Consider the following 14,119-nt stretch of genomic DNA (forward strand, 5'->3'; position numbering starts at 1 on the left):
TGGCATCACTTGTAATTTCTTCATGAATATAGATTGACAATATTCCTCAATATTCAAATAGCCTATACTTTCAGCCTTTTAGTGAAGTGATTTAGTGAATAAATTATTCCAATTTAATTCAACCTTTAAGACACTCCAAATGTATTATTTACACCTCCTGAGAATATAGGCGCTCTATTTTTAGTCACAGAAGACACACGCAAGATCCTATTCGTGGTCAGACACCAAGACTACAGATGGAAAGATTATTTCTGTACGCCAAATGCACATACACTTTATGTTCCTCAGTCAGTCCGGCCGAAAACATTAGTCTGTCATGTTAACGACAGGGATGCCTTCTTTTTAATTGAGCCAGATGGGTTCAGATGTCCTTTAATTATGTACATTTTGAGGCGATGAACTTGGACGATAGCCTGCTGTTCTACGGTAGGCTAACGAGTTTAAGTTTGCCTCATGCTTCCATTAATAAAGTATATGAAATAAGATAATGACAATGACCAACAACCTGGCACATGTCCAGACTGACGACGCTTGGCCACTGCCCTTTCTATACTAAGACGAGAGAGGGAGTGAGAGAGAGAGGGAGGGAGAGAGAGAACGGGTATGAATGGGTCGCGTTCAGTAGCCAAGGAGCGCACGAGAAGTTCTGTTGTTCGTTTGATTCAAAGCGAAGGAAGGAACTTGGACAATCACCCCCAGACTTCACAGAAGATTCATTTTATGATAAAAAATCAACTATCGGCAAAATACAACTCTTACGGAGCCATTAAGACTGGACTTCTCAGCACTCTTCTGAAAATCCTGTTATGGTTTTGAAACGCACAATGTTTGACGGGGAATGCACAACTATGCTCTGAGCTGAAGCGACGGTTCGGGCAATGAACGTTTTGTCGTAGAGAGCTTTGTGGAAAATATTCTACGTCTCTGAAACTCTCATATAAATGACAATGGGTTTTCCGTTTATTCTCACGCTATTCTTTGCCAGCGTATTACTGTGTAGGACTAATTCACAAACAGTACCTGACACAGGTGAGTCGCTTCAGGTCGGCTGGGTGATCGTGTGTGAGACTTTTTAACATGCCAGCATGCACTAAGGTGAATTATTCTATGTTCCATTCATCAAGTTTAGTCGAGATAAAAAAACAGTTATTCATTTGATTAGATTCTTCAGATTTGTTTCAGCATAATGATCAACAAAGATAGCAGACGACTACATTCAGATTCAGTAAATACAAATTATGTTACTTCCAAACATCTTCAAATAGGATTCCTGTAAGTTTGGGTGTTGCTGATTGGGTACCCCTGTGTAATTGAACTAATATTGACATGAGATGTATCATCTCTATTTCTGTAAGTGAAAAATAATCCTAAAATATGCCATGGTGCTCATGAAACGGGTATGCTGTGGGCCAAAATGTATACATACTGTAGACAGGGACCTTTAAATATTTTTATCAGACTGATGTGTGGTCTATGACTTTAAACTGTAAACACATACAGTATGGGCGTTTCCAAAACCTATGGGCATATGTGTATACACATTTGTGTGTGCACACGCACACGCACACGCACACGCACACGCACACTCACACTCACACTCACACACACGCACACGCACACGCACACGCACACGCACGCACACACACACACACACACACACACACACACACACAGAGAGAGTGAGAGAGAGAGGAGTAAACAACTCACAGGTCCAGCCACTGTCTTATTTTGTAAATTGTCTGGGTGACACCCTGTCACAATAGTGGCATAAGGCTCCTCTCCAAACTTGCAACAGTGTCCAGTTCTCTGGGGCCCTCTGGATTCTGCCTCGGATCTGCTCTACACAGAGATAAGCATAGATCTTTTCCCTGCAGCATTTCCCATTAGCCGTGACCCTTCAGAACACATATGCAAAGGTCAGTGATACCTAAAGGGCCGTTCTACATGATTAGCTGTAGATCACCGCACACTCCCCCCAAGGTACAAAGTACAAAACAAAGAGCCATTTGAAAGGTTAAGGACAGAGTGCACGTGTAAGGGGGCTTTTCCTTTCCAAACAAAAGGTTATGAAGGCCATAAAATTGTGGAATATTTCCAAAGGACCTGTTTCCCTGCACACTATCAAATGAAATAGTGTGATAAAGGTAGATATGTCATCTGTTGAGAAAGAAGTGAACACAGCACAGGACCATTAAAGGAAGGTATTTGCTCTTTAAAGTTCCTCTGGAGTTCAAGTTGCATTTTTCCTCCTGGCTAAAAAGCACATAAATCAGGAGATTGCTAAATTGCATTTTATTTTCACATCCTACAATGAAATCAGCTAGTGCTGACTGTCGTTAGGGTATTATAAATGTAATTTTCAACTTGATCCACATTCTGCTTTTGGATAGATGTTACTGTAAGTTGGCCCAGAAACAAAAGGGTGACTAATTGAATCCAAATGACCTCCCCTGAATTTGTATCCATCTTGTGAACCCAGATTCAAGACTACACACAAGTAATTAGGCTGTTAAAAAAGAGGCCTACATTTATTAATGTACACTTGGAAAATCTTGTGCATCTTCAACTGTCAATACAAGAGGCATAGCAATGGGGCTGTCTGAAAACAAACTAAAATAAGACATTGCCAAGATTCCCGTGGCCTAGAAGATGCCCACTTGGCACTTTTGCCTGCAGTGCACCAGTGGGCAGAATGTCCTGGTATTTACCCTGCTTTTACGTAACTCTACCCACCAGCTCCCTCTTTCGTCCTGCCTCACTCTCTATCCCTCTCTCTCTCTATCTTTCCCTTTCTGTCTGTGATAGTAAGAACATTCCATCTCTTCTTGTGTGGAACTGCCAAAAGTCACCTCCCTTGTCCCTCTGTCTTCACTCTCTCCCCCTCTCTCCCTTTCCCTGCTCTTTCCTTCTCCCTCCTCCACACACCATTAATATCCAGTAGTCCTGCTGTTCTCCCACTCCTGATCCCTTTCACCATCTGTTTGTGTTTATTTTCACCTCTAATGTAGAGGCCGATTCATGCCAGCAAAGCCATGAGACTATACAAAAAAATCACTATTGCCTTTACAAATATCTTCAATTCATCTTTCACCCCTCACTGCGCACCCTCTAAATCTGACACTTTCCCTGTCTTTATTTTTAGCCTGTGTCTGCCCGCCTCTGATCCTTCTTAAATAACCTGTTTCCCACTCATTTCCGTCTCCCTCTCTTTCTTTCTTTCTTTCTCTCTCTCTCGCATTGCTGTTGCTTTACTTCTCCTAGCCCCTGGATTTTCCCTCCTCTAACGCCCACCCCATAACATTTTAATGACTTTGTGACAGTTTTGTTCCAAGGAGGTAGAGGGTGAGAGCAAAGGAATCTGGCTGCTGTAGGAAGCTTATGTGCATCGGATTCTGGTGTTTGTGGAAATGTGTGTGTGTGTGTGAGATAGAGAGAGAGAGAGAGAGAAAGAGTGTGTGTGTGTGTGTGTCAGAGAGAGAGAGAGAGAGAGTGTGTGTGTGTGTATGTGTGTGCATGTGTGGAAGGGAGGAGAACACTGGAAAATAAGGAGGGAGGGAGAGCAGGCATGAAGGATCTGGAGACTGTACGGAATAAAAGCAATATCTTTTTTTCTTTAAAAAAAAAAAACACTTACAGTATGCATGTGCACGGCGCATTGTGGGAATGTTTGTATATGTTGTTTATATGTTTTTACACAGTAATAAGTGAGCGGACATTATGCACAACATTCCTGTAGGATAATGTTCCCATGCCTGGAGCTGCACATAAAACCGCAAACTACCCTTAAATGGCTCACAACTTTCCTACCATTTTACCATAATGAAGAGGCTGTTGTAACCTCCCTTGTTAAATACAGCGTGTTTGTTGTAGGCAGGCCCTATTCTCTGTCTTCACTCTCTCAGCATTATCTCTCTTTTCCACACCTTTCTCTCAACACCCACTCATCTTCCCTGTCTGCGCCCTCAATGGGTAGCGCTCAGTAAAGTCCATTAAAATATTATTACAGTTGCATAAAAATATGTGACTTTTTCATATTAGCTGCATACTTTCCACATTGCACACCAGCTACTTTATTTTATTGAAACTTTTATTCTGCTTTACTGTGGCTCACAAGCGCATGTTGTTTAGTGCTTTTCAAGTTGTTTATACAATCAACAAATTATCCAATGTAATGGGCAGTTAACCTCCATTCGTGTGCAACTGGCAACTTAACCTTGGTCTCATTTCTTCATCTTCATTTCTTGTTTTCGTCTCCTTCTGTAGTGCTGAACTGCTGTGAGGGAGATGTGTTGATCTTGCTGGATGCGTCCGGCAGCATTGCGTCCTATGAGTTCTCGCACATGGTCAGTTTTCTGGCCGAGCTGCTGCAGCCTTTCTCCCTGGGCCCTGAGGAGGTGCGCTTCAGCCTGCTGCTGGTCGGCACCGAGCCGCGCGTGGAGTTCGGCTTCGAGACCCACCGCACCCAGCAGGCCCTGCAGGAGGCCCTGCGCCAGGTCAAGCAGCTCCGCGGGGACACCAACACCGTGAAGGCCCTGGAGATAGCCGGTGAGCGGCTGCTGCCTCAAGGGGTCCCGGGCGGAACCAGGCCCAACCTGCCCCGGGTCCTGTTGTGGCTCACAGACGGCGTGGACCCGGGACAGGTCAGCAAGCCCATGAAGGAGCTGCGCAACGAGGGCGTGGACGTGCTCGTGGTCTCCACGGGGCACGGGAATTATCAGGTGCTACGCGAGGTGGTGTCCGCACCTGTGGAGGAGCACCTGTACTTTGTGGACATCGACGACATTAACATCATCCTGGAGGACGTGAGGAACGCCATCATCGGTAAGTTCCTCAGGGTGCATGACTGCAGTGGGGTGAGCAGTGGGACTGCACAGAGAAAGCCTTTGATGTGTTTTTGTAAGGCTGTTCAAGCTCTGCGCGGCCACACAATGAACTCAGAGTCTCTGGAAAGTAGGCCACTGTGCTCCTCCGCTCTGACGCTAACTCTTGGAGACAGTGAGACAGCGAGACAGTGAGACACAGACACGCGGAGACATGGAGACGCAAGGGGAGGCAGGCACATGGAGAGTGGCCCTGACATGAGAGAGAGCGAGGAGGTATTAATATAGAAATTATTCAATCAGCCACTCTTCCTTCCCATCAGCCCCCTCTCTCTCTCAGCCCCCACCCCCTCCTGCCCCCCACTGTGCCAGACAAGTGTATTTATAGAGAGCATTTTCTCCTTGTGGAGATTGGATAACAACCAGGCCACACACATAAACACTTTCAAAAGATTTGTGTCCTGTGTACTGGGCAACATACGTACATAGTAAATTGTGTACATGTGCATTATTTTTAGGCAGAAGGTAAATATGGTATTGACCGCCTAGCAATGGCCAGAGTTACTTATTCAAGTGACAGTGAAACCCCTCAAGAGACGGTAATTCATCACCAAAGCATCCTCTGACAGTCTTGTCTATTTTGAGATGTGGGGTTCATGGCATGGTGTTCTGAATGCACTGCAATCCTTGTGTCTGACTTAACCCCCCCCCCCTCTCTGCCACACTTCTTCTATCCCTCTTACTTTCCTCCCCTCACTCGCCCCCACACTCTCTCTCTCTCTGTCTTACTCTCTTCTCGACTGTGTCTTCCCCCTTCTCGCTGTCTGTCAAATTTTCTCACACACACACTTCTCTTATCCCTCTTCCCTCACTCCCTCCCTCTCTCTCTCTTTCTCTGCTTGTTTGTTTGTGGCCACCCCCGTGTCAGAGATAATTAGGGCGGAGCGGCTGCAGGTGCGAGATGTGTCCACCCGCAGTGCTACGCTGCACTGGCGGCCCGTGCTGGCAGGCTCCGGCTACTATGACATCAGGTTTGGCCCCGTGCCCTCTGGAGCTGAGACTGGCCCCGCCGGGGGCCCCGGCACAAGCCCCGGAACCGGCGCCGGCCACCACCAGCGCATCAGCCGGCCCGGCGATGCCAAGACTGCCCAGCTCACGGGCCTGAGGCCGGACACCAAGTACAAGGTGACCCTGAGGCCGGAGTCGAACCTGGGCATCCTGAAAACCCTGACCACCTACTTCACGACACAGTCAGGTGAGCTGAGTGGGAGACAAGGCTGTGTCCAGAAACACAGAGTGGAACAGGGAATACTCAGAGACACAGGAAATACATAATAACGTATAATTGAAAACACATGGAATGGATTATTTAGCCATCGCTTTCTCTTGCTCACTTCCTCTCTCTTCCAGTTTAATGCTCACACCTCATCAATATATTTCTTTTCCCCATGCAGAGGTGCTGAGTCCGGCTACAGTGACCGTGTCGGAGTCCACGGCGAACAGCGTACGGGTGAGCTGGGGCCCTGTGCAGCCGGACTCGGTACAGAGCGTCCAGGTGGAGTACTCTGCCCTTCCCACCGGCAAGCTGCAGATCGCCAAGGTCAACAAACAGCAGAACTACACCGTGCTCCGGAACCTGGAGCCGGACACGCAGTACCTGGTGACCGTGAGCGCCAAGCACGCGTCGGGCGGCGAGAGAGCCATGTCTGTCAAAGTCTGCACCCAGGAAGGTACGCAGGGAGAAGGAGTAGTAGACCGCAGTAGCTTAGGCGAAATCGGGAGGCGAAATTCTCAAGCTGAAATGGGTTTAACCTCCACCACGCCTTTAATGTATTTTTGCTTGCTTCCCTCCCTTTTCTCTCTCCCTCCCTCTTTTTTGTTGTTTGCTCTTTCTCTCTCTCTCTCTCTCTCTCGTAGTGTTGCCAGCCCTTGCGGATTTGCAGCTCACCACAGTAGGAAGTGACTCCGTCCAGGTCCAGTGGAAGGGAGCGGAGGAGGGGCTGCGTGGTTACTGGGTTACGTGGGAGGGAGATCAAAGCCGGATGAGTCAGGCCGCCGCCCGATCCACCCTGTATCTCCCGCCCAGCTCCCTGTCCACCACGCTCAAAAACATGCCGCCGAGCGCCCGCGTCTGCGTATCGCCCGTCTACCGTACGGCCAGAGGGGAGGGTCTGTGCTGTACAGCCCACTTCAAAGGTTAGTGCAACTCCTCATCACCAAGGCACTGGTGTTGGAATTGCAAGTTTCAATACTAGTGTGCTTTTTAAAAATCAATTGATGAATAGGATAAATGGAAGCATTATGTATTTAGCTGGTCAGTTCAAAGTTCATCAAAAGTCTGCACAAGAAAAACATCTTTAACTGTACATGCAGCTGAAGAATCATACATACAAACATAACATACGAAAAGATAATCAGACATGAGCCAGCTGTCAGCTTGAAAACAAGTTTGTAATGTGCATGTTTTTGTGTGCAGATACATTGACCTGGGGCTACAAATCATAGCCCATAAGCCCTCTTGCAGAAGCCAGCCAATGAGCATCTTGACATGGATGGGAGGACAGGGCTGGAGACGGGAGACCAGACCTCTGAAATCACTGGAGCACTTATCGCCAGCAGACGAGAGGCCTCTCCGTCCCTCACACAGCCGCACACATGCCTACACGCACGCCTGCGAACACACACACACATATGTACATGCACACACCCACCCACGCACGCACGCACACACACACACACACGTTTACAATCTGTAATCTGTTGCCTTTGACTGAAAACAGACCCTTAAACCTCAGAACTACCACTGGCATTTACTTTGCGTCACTTCAAACACACACTAATCGCACTACTGAGAGGTTCCGACTTCAGTAGCTATAGGTGCTCTTAGAATTCCTTTTTTCGCAGGGAAAGGGGAATGTACAGAAAATGAAGTCTTATGGAACAGATTGAAAGAACAGTCTTTTGAATAATGTTGCCACAGTTACCCAGAATACTCCCCATTTCACTTTTACCCACTTTGTAAAGGGAACAATGAGCAAAACCATGGGCATAATGTTTAGAAAATCATGTTCACACGACAGAAAAGTAGCAAATATGAAGGGATTGAAAAAAAGACTAGGGCCGCACATTTTGATGCCACTGTGGCTTTCCTGCTCACCAAAACCTCAGCACTTAGTGAAATGTCAGGGGTGGACAGTGGTTGCCCTCTTTTGAAAAACAGCTTGCAGATGTTCTTAGCCTAAAGATGTTACAGATGTTGTTGTGTAGTAGAGGAAGGCCTTGTTCCGTTACCATCCAGGCAGCCAGGAGCTAAGAGCTAAATCAGTGGTCACTCATTCAGCTTCGTGTATATATATAAAGCCACAGAATCGTCTCCTTGTTCTTATGGAATATAAAGTTTTCAGCTGAACTGCAGGAATTGCTCTCTCATGTGTTTACAAATCTCTACTGCCTCCCTGTGGATTTGGCCATGATGTACTTTTTTTACACCTTTGTAAAGGTTATTAACTCTAGATACACATACACATACTACTGCTACACTAATCTGCTAAAATATTAAGAAAATTTAATATCAAAATATTATGTTTCTGAATGTATAAGAGAATTAGCTCCTGCAAAAATCCAAATTCAAAAATGCCTGTTTCAGGGAAACAGCCTTGAGTAATGGGAAACTTCTGACTAGTATATGAATGATCAATTCAAAAGGGAAAAAATACCTAAGAACAGTGGTGAAGTTGCTTGGCTTTTCCAAATGTGTTAATTGTAGGACTGGCATTGTTTTGGCATGCTCTTGTTTGTTACTGTCCTGCTATTCATAGGTTCTTATTATTTGCTGGTGCTAAGAGATATAAAAAGTCATACTTAAAATCATGGAACAGTACTAGTTGAACACACCTGTTTGGTTTTTACAAAGTAGAAGCTCTCATCACAGTAGTTTCATCTTCATTTTCTTGCATTAAACTTGACTGATTATTGCCTTTCTAGTGTGTTTAGAGTGCTTACATTAAAATACAGAAATGTGTGACTTGGGTTAGTGTGTACACTGTAAACGAGTGTTTAAGGAGTTGTTGTGTTTAGCTCATTCTGTCTATACATTAACTTAATGTTAACTCGTATTTCATTTTGTGGAGTTTAATGTTAACTGGACTAACAAGCAAACTTTTCTATAGAAGTTCTCACATTATATGTGCAGTTAGTAGCAAGAGCATTTGTTGCTTACTTCCACAAGATCGAAAAACCACAGGCAGCTTTTGCCTTTTTGTCAGTGAGCTGTTAAAATGTCTTTTAACATTTCTTTGAAAGCTCCTCGATTAGATAACAGTGGAATCATATCTAAACTTCAAGCCAGGGACAGCCCAAGAGACTTGTTTTCCATTCCGCAGTCGGTTTTCTTCATGATAGCCGACACGTTGTAAATACCACAAAAGCAAAAATAAGTGAAGCAAAAAAAGAAAAAAGTACAGCTGCTTCTACAACACCAACGTAAAAATGGACATAATGACATTCATAAAAATGCTGATTCGGTATTGCCAACATTCTTCTTTATTGTCAGATTGCACGTCATTCCAAAGAAGAGAAATGATTACTCATCTGAAGAGTCCAAACAGAAGAAAAGCCTTGAGGTTTGAACTAGTTAAACCATAAGCACTTGCATGTCCGCCGGAGCATGCAATGAAAAAGTCCTGGAGGTAGGGCAAAAGCCATGACCGTAGCTTAACTGGGATATACTCGAAATAATTGATCGTTCCCATCTGAAACCACCATTATGCAAACACATTCTTTAAATTCCCTTTCAATTTCTTAAATTCTTGCAGATTCTTTGGCTGAAATCAGGCAGAGAAAACTCTAATTGAAGAAACGGGAAGGAAAAAAAGAGAAGAGATCTGATTTTTAAAGTGCTGACTTTATGCAGACAACACTAGCCTGCCTGTAGCTCCACACAAAGCAATGAGGCCAGGCGAATACACTCTAAATACCAAAAATAATTCACACCATTCTCACACGCCCTCACACATACGCACGCGCATGCACACACGCATACACACACACACACACACACAATTACACACATGATCTCCTGAGAGAAGCAGCGACTGGTCACTCCTCAACCTCAACACACACATGAAATCATCTTCCTGCACCTCGTTCTTTATGGGTTCCACATGGAGAGGAAAAAAAGAAAAGAACTGGTCTCAGAGCAGCTGTTTCCACGCCTCGTGAGTGCGCTCGTAATCATTCAGCGATTGGCTTAGATGCTTAGAGTGTTGAGCGCGGGCACCAGGGTGACCTGCTCAGGTAAGTTCTGGTTCTGGTCATGTGACCCTTTGCCCTGCTGGACCTTCTGACGATGCCGCTCTTCCTGCCTCCTCTTCTTGTCCAGACGTTGCTGCTCCTTCCTCTGTTTGTTAGACACCTAAGGGAGAGTGGGTGGGAATGTGTGTGTGTGTGTGTGGGGGGGGGGTTCAGTTAATTCAGGACTAATGGATAAATTATTATTTTCAGGCAACAGAGCAAGTGGTTCAGTTATATTTCCTCATGGTTGCTCCTCAATGCCTCATTGTTTACGTTGCTTGCTAAATTACAATATTCAGAGTATATCCCATAACATGAATGACACACACCAGAAATTACTGCTTTATAATATAATGCAGAAGCAGACCTCTTACAATTATTCATTGGCTCTCAGCAACATGTAGTACAACATTCAAACTTGAAAGTGATACCTTGGCTTTCTGCACAGTGCTGCCATCTGGTGACCCCTTCTTGTCACTGCTCTCGGTGGCCATGCAGCGACACTCGGAGCCCTGCGCCTCACTCCCCGACTCACAGTGGGCAGGGCAGCCCTGGTTCCTGAGCTCGGGCTCCAGCCACTCGGCATGGCGCGGCTGCGTGGCGGCACTTGAGTGACACAGATTCTCTCCTTGACCTGCGATCGAAATGACATGCGAGTGAGGAGTTAAGAAGGGGGGGGGGGGGGCGGGGGCGCCCCAAGGGCACGCCGTGGTGCGTTAAGGGCTAGGCTGACAGGCTGATTGACTGACCGTTGGCACTGGCGCTCCTGAGAGAGCTGAGGATCACATCCTCGTCCTCGGAGGGGGAGGGGGAGGCCGGAGGGCCTGTGTGCAGCTCGCCCAGGCCATCTCCAAACTCACGCTGCCGCCGGGTTTTATTCAGGTTCTGCCATTTCACATGCAATGAGAAAAGACAATTTAGGTCAACTACAGGGAGTTAGAGACAGTTACAATGGCAACCAGAAATCCTATCACAATCAGCTAAACTCCATACCTACACCAATCCTTGATATGGTTTTTGCATACATGTCACTGATTTTGATAGATTCTATACAAGTACTACAGGAATGGATACAGAAGGGACCAAAAACAAATAGCAAGGAGAGATGAATAAAAAGCAAAACATTCCATGGCTACAGACCTCAATACGTAGATGAGATGGGCTTTCAGAGTTGTCGCCTATGTGCCTCACACTGTCATAATGGTCTCCATACCGATAGGCAATATGAAGTTCTCGACAAAGCTGTTTCTCCGAGCCATTTATCTAAAAAAAAAGCAACTTGATTAAGTCATAGATGTTACATATTCTAGCACGGTTTGGAATTTAAACAAAATGGTGCAAATATGAAATAAATGAATATAATGCAACATAAAATGTATCACAGAGACAAAAAGCGACAGACAGGCGGTGATGCTCACCTCCCACAAAGGAGCATTCAGCTGGTGGATAACGACTTTAACCTGCTGGCTGCGAGCAAAGGACACTATGGCATCGTTCCCTGCAAACATCCCCGGCTGGGAGAGATTTGACACTATAATACAAAGAACACATCATCATCATCATCATCCTCATTATCGTCGTAGTCATTGTCATTGTTTAGAGGTCTTTCATTTCTGGTACATTTCATCCCACACTCTCACAATAGCCCCTGTAATCTCACAGTGTTGGGTGAAGGGCACCTCGTCCTCCACAAAAGGTTCAAAGTCTTGCCGGTGGTCCATCATGTACTGAACGGTCTCCTGCCGCAGGCGCAGGTGACCTCGCGAGTGTCCCTCCAGTTGGTCCCCAAGAGCACGGAACAAGCAGTTCCTGGGGGAGATGGGGGTGGGTAGATGATTGACAGATTAGCAAGTTAGCAACCCTAGAAACCCAAGCAAAGCTTAACCATGGCACGGAAGGAGCCATCCTTTACTCTTACCCATCTCCAGGGACCTCTCTCAGCTTCAGGCCAAGGGCTTGGAGCTGGTTGGAGAAGCTGACAAACTCCTCGCCCTCATCCGCCCCTGGCGGGCGGTTTTTCCTGTCTTTGGCTAGAGCCCGGCGGGCCGCACGCTCATCACGCTTCCTCTCCAAGTCATACTTCCTGTTTCCTCTCACCGGCTTGGCAGACTGCTTCCTAGACATGGTGCTGCTCTCAGCCAATAGCCAATACTTGGAAATTACTTATGCACTGGGACAACCAGTAGATGGAAGAAATCACTCTGTCTCAGTCAAGTAATGATACAGGCAAGTAACGATAATGTATGGAAACCTAGAGGAGAGAAGTGGGAAGTGGAAATCAGCGAATTTACTAACTACACACCCTTTACATATGCACAACCTACCTCATTACTGCAAACAGTGTTCTGAAAGTATGCTACAAGTGGTATGGAAAAATAATAATATTATTTGTAGGCTATATCCTGAAGAATTTTATCAGGACGAGTCAAGTGTAAGAAAAACATATACAGAAAACGCTATAAGGCAGGTGCAATTTCTGAACGCTATAAAACAATTTTAGATGCTATTTTTGCAGAGTTAAAGTTTAAAAGATGACGACTGTTGACTGAATACGAACCACCTTGGTAGTGCAATTTCCACATGATGCAGCATAAACAACACAGCTTATACTGGCTCAACACCTTCTTCAACTTGTCAGAGTTGCTAAATAACAGTTCGGGATATCCGTACAGATGTGGCCTGACGATCGTACAACTAAGTTACTAACTATCTACGTACACAGTACAGTAGGCCTACACATTTCTTCTGTTTGCTTACCAGCTGTTATACTACGTCACAGAGATAAGTGAAACAACGTACGATACCAAACTTCTTTCTGCTACGATGTAGCTTAGGCCTGAATACGCTTACCTTAAATTACCACGTCCCTATTCATTCTCGTGTGTTTCTAATGTTAAATGTGGAAATGCATCTACTGTTGACGAAAACTATATAAACATGTTTGTTCAGTCAACAACCCTGACATGTTTCAGTGCTGACGTTAGGCTTCTTGCTACATGACTAGCAACTTAGCTAGCTAGCTTGGATTGCTGTTTGGAACTGAAGTACTGCAAATAAAAACACAGAATTCACACTGCCAATATACTTGACAGTAAATTCAATAACAATAGGTCGTAGCAAATTAAATCAATTAAATATGATGAAAACTCACATTCTTCGACGAAAGCGAAGTCGCAAACAGTCCTGACGCAAAGTTCCCACTTGAACATGAAATCAGGCCTACCTAACTAGCTAGCTTGTTTTTAGCCACATACCAGAACTTCCGGTATGATTACGGTGGCCTCATTTGAACAATTTAAATAAATAGGTTAGGCTACATATTCGGTCTTATCTCTCTCGTTGAAGAGAAGGGCTCTTTAGTCAGGGGGCCAATTCTGAAAAGGGCTTCCGTTAAGACTTTTGCGGACATGTTTTGGTACAAGCTGTCACCCTATTTTTTTTAGGTAGAAGACACCCATAGGTAAGATGGTTGTCAAGCTGAATTTTTTTGTGTGACTTGTACAAGCAATTTCAGGCCATTTTTTTGGTTTTCTGCTCAACACGACATGCCAGCAATAAATGTTGAATATCTCCACAACCACAAGGACCATATACATAAAAAAGGTATCAAATGAAAGCTAACACTCATGGGCTTGAAAAAAACAATCTCCGCCTAACACTCATGGACATGAAAAAAACAATCTCCGCCTAAAGAGAACCAGTTTTCAAAGTGAATATCAGCTTGGAAACATAACATAGTATCCCAAAACCTCTATCAATCAGTACCCCTATCTATGGGAATGAGTCAAGCCAAGTTTAAAGCTTGTAGGGAGAGAGTGCAATACTGCACAAGTTATAATTTTTTAATGTCAAGGCGGAAATGTAGAACTGTAGATGGTGGTCTATGGTGCTATTTTACTTCATTAATGTACCAGGTTGTAACACAAATTATATTTAATTAACATATCACTATAGTTATTAATTCCATCCTAACATTACTGCTCTCTCACTTCTTTAGAGTTAGGGGT

At 45.0% G+C, this 14,119-nt stretch overlaps 2 protein-coding genes across 2 annotated transcripts; one reads left to right on the plus strand and one right to left on the minus strand.

The window, feature by feature from the left end:
- The first annotated feature begins 629 nt into the window (after positions 1-629).
- vwa1 (von Willebrand factor A domain containing 1) lies at positions 630-8,797 on the plus strand. The gene is made up of 6 exons (XM_076276185.1): positions 630-1,029; positions 4,264-4,821; positions 5,749-6,075; positions 6,275-6,550; positions 6,738-7,016; positions 7,297-8,797. Exons 1-6 carry the CDS (start codon positions 942-944, stop codon positions 7,323-7,325), a joined length of 1,557 nt encoding a protein of 518 aa, XP_076132300.1. The 5' UTR covers positions 630-941; the 3' UTR covers positions 7,326-8,797.
- Positions 8,798-9,339: 542 nt separating this feature from the next.
- Positions 9,340-13,363, minus strand: otud3 (OTU deubiquitinase 3). Its single transcript, XM_076276186.1, has 8 exons — positions 13,264-13,363; positions 12,031-12,363; positions 11,773-11,921; positions 11,531-11,643; positions 11,253-11,375; positions 10,862-10,997; positions 10,544-10,746; positions 9,340-10,233 (listed from the first exon to the last, which is right to left on the minus strand). Exons 2-8 carry the CDS (start codon positions 12,234-12,236, stop codon positions 10,069-10,071), a joined length of 1,095 nt encoding a protein of 364 aa, XP_076132301.1. The 5' UTR covers positions 12,237-12,363; positions 13,264-13,363; the 3' UTR covers positions 9,340-10,068.
- Between the last annotated feature and the right edge of the window lie 756 nt (positions 13,364-14,119).

This window comes from Alosa pseudoharengus, unplaced genomic scaffold, assembly GCF_046254945.1.
Source record: "Alosa pseudoharengus isolate Yale_2024_CS ecotype anadromous, Long Island Sound unplaced genomic scaffold, YU_APseudo_1.1 YU_APseudo_1.1_scf_9, whole genome shotgun sequence".
In the NCBI taxonomy this organism is placed as follows: domain Eukaryota; kingdom Metazoa; phylum Chordata; class Actinopteri; order Clupeiformes; family Clupeidae; genus Alosa; species Alosa pseudoharengus.

Excerpts from the sequence above, each read along its gene's own strand:
- vwa1 (XM_076276185.1), top strand. The coding sequence starts at position 942 with ATGACAATGGGTTTTCCGTTTATTCTCACGCTATTCTTTGCCAGCGTA. Across the intron at positions 4,822-5,748 it reads CGTGAGGAACGCCATCATCG|AGATAATTAGGGCGGAGCGG; the intron begins GTAAGTTCCTCA and ends CCCCCGTGTCAG. Across the intron at positions 7,017-7,296 it reads CTGTACAGCCCACTTCAAAG|ATACATTGACCTGGGGCTAC; the intron begins GTTAGTGCAACT and ends TTTTGTGTGCAG.
- otud3 (XM_076276186.1), bottom strand. The coding sequence starts at position 12,236 with ATGTCTAGGAAGCAGTCTGCCAAGCCGGTGAGAGGAAACAGGAAGTAT. Across the intron at positions 10,998-11,252 it reads CATCTCATCTACGTATTGAG|AACCTGAATAAAACCCGGCG; the intron begins GTCTGTAGCCAT and ends GTGAAATGGCAG. Across the intron at positions 10,234-10,543 it reads GCACTGTGCAGAAAGCCAAG|GTGTCTAACAAACAGAGGAA; the intron begins GTATCACTTTCA and ends ACTCTCCCTTAG.